The 2140-nt window shown below is 53.6% G+C and overlaps 1 protein-coding gene across 1 annotated transcript in view; it reads left to right on the top strand.

Moving 5' to 3' along the window:
• Nucleotides 1-333: 333 nt before the first annotated feature.
• The window catches only part of FOXG_19407 (uncharacterized protein), a gene marked incomplete at both ends in the record, with an annotated part of 3001 nt that continues 1194 nt past the window's right edge, over nucleotides 334-2140 (top strand). The window contains 3 exons of the mRNA XM_018399620.1: nucleotides 334-937; nucleotides 1009-1751; nucleotides 1816-2100. Of these exons, the coding sequence (XP_018242834.1) occupies nucleotides 334-937; nucleotides 1009-1751; nucleotides 1816-2100 (1632 nt within the window). The remainder of the gene's footprint in view (nucleotides 938-1008; nucleotides 1752-1815; nucleotides 2101-2140) is intronic.

Consider the following 2140-nt stretch of genomic DNA (forward strand, 5'->3'; position numbering starts at 1 on the left):
GAGGCCAACTTTATTGCATCTCGCTGCCAGGTCCACCACCATACTGCTACGTGTGTCAAGTACTCTATTAAGGAAGTTTTGAAGGCGGGCCTGGCAAAGTGTAGAACGCAGCTATGCCGTTTCCGGGCTCCTTGGAGACTTGTGCTGGAGACCGGCTTTACAGACGACGGCCTGCTCGAAGTGAAGAGAGATCATCATATGGTCAATCAGTATAACCAGAGCATGGCCATAGGGCTACGGCACAACCATGATGTATCAATGATTCTTACGCGAAAAAAAGGGCTGGCACTCATACACTACATCTGCAACTATACTACGAAGCTTAACGCTCCTATGTGGAAGCGGCTCGCCCTTGCCGCAGAGTTATTGGACCTGGCCCGGCAACAGCAAGGGGGACCAGGCAATCAAGGCACGACGTTGGCATCGACGTCGACGTCGACGATAGGAGATGAAACTAAATCGTTTTTACTACGCATCGCAAACCGGATTTTCACGAGCAGAGAGCTCTCACAGCCTGAGGTGCTTGGCTATCTGCTGGGCTTCGGGACCGACTTCACAAATGTTCCTGCTTGGACCTGGGTGCATATCAATTCCTTGTACTGGGCCTGTGCCAAACAGTGGCCGGGTTTAAAGGAAGCACTGTTGGCACTTGGTCGAGACCCGCAACCAGACAACATCTATTTTCAAACAGACGGCTTTAAGTTGCCCTATTTGGAAGCTTACAAACACCGGGGCCCAATTCTCCAAGAACTTTGCTTCTACGACTATATGTCCTTTGTGGTCTTGAAGAAGGAACGCTACCACTGGAGAGGTACGACACCCATTCCTTTTCCACCAACAGCAACAGTCTGTAAAGGCTGGGTCCAATGCCTTCGAACTCCAGGTAAAATGGCGGTGCCTGTGTTTGATGGTCGTCTTACGGACGAGTTCGACGAAGGTTCCAGGAACAGCTAAGCGACCGAGTTCGCTCCTACGTCCATAACATCACTCTATTGCGCGTTTCTGTAGAAGACGCTCGGGCCGACCGTAAGATTCAAGGTCTAGACCAGGACTTTGAAGAGATCGTGGATGCGCATGCCTTTGGCGATCAAAGGGAGGAGGAGGATGGCACCAGGGCAGATGAAGAGAACACTGATTCACAAGAGTATTACAACGCCTTTCTGGGCGTCCTAACCGCAGCCCGGAGGAGCGAGATTAAGGATATGCCCGTAAGTTCGGTGCTGAGATGCTTATATGAAGAGGCGAGGGCAATCGATATGGGAGAGGACGACAACACTGCCGCCCAGCGGGGCCGACAGTTCTACACGATGCTGCAAGACATTCAAGATGCGCCTTTCCGGGGCACGGGCCTCCTCAGCAGGGAGGAAATTGATGCGATATTGAAGTTACAGAAGAAAGAAGACACCAGCGTCACGGCAAATATCCAGGGTAGGGAGAGTAATGCGTCCTCCGCGCACGCTGATGGGCCCCATAGAAGGCCAGATGTCCCACGGCGGCCCGCTCAGACGGAAGAAACACTGGCGAACGGAGTTGGTCCGGCGGGCCAGATGCGTCTCGAAGTCGGCCCTTATATGTCACATGTCGACGTCGCTGTAAGTCTGGCGAGGGGGTGGACCTTGAACAAGCTCCAGTCGATGGCGGTGTTGCTACCGGCAGTCTTCCTCGACGAGCGCGGCACTCAGCTCCAGGAAGAGGAGGGCAAGCAGCACCTCCAATACGTCGGCGGTGAAGGAGGCACGGGAAAGTCTCGCGTTATACACGCTATCAAGGACATGTTTCGGCTGAAAGACGGCCTTCACACGCTGCTCGTGACAGGCGCCAGCGGAAAACGCAGCTGCACTCATTGGCGGAGTGACCCTCCATTCGGCGTGCAACATTGGATTTGAAGACAAGACAGAGATTACGAGGAATATATCGGAAGAAGAAAAGCTACGTTGGAAGAGTAAGACCATGTTGATCGTCGACGAGATCAGCCAGGTAGGCGGCCTCACGCTAGCATCTGTAGACAGCCGCTTGAGGCTGTATAGAGATGACGCGCATCGCCCTTTTGGTGGGATCCCAATCGTCATCTTCTTTGGCGACTTCTTCCAGTTTGACCCGGTCAGACAGACCAGCCTCCTCCTATCAGAGCCCAGAGAGC

This window comes from Fusarium oxysporum, chromosome 3 (genome assembly GCF_000149955.1).
Source record: "Fusarium oxysporum f. sp. lycopersici 4287 chromosome 3, whole genome shotgun sequence".
Classification (NCBI taxonomy): domain Eukaryota; kingdom Fungi; phylum Ascomycota; class Sordariomycetes; order Hypocreales; family Nectriaceae; genus Fusarium; species Fusarium oxysporum.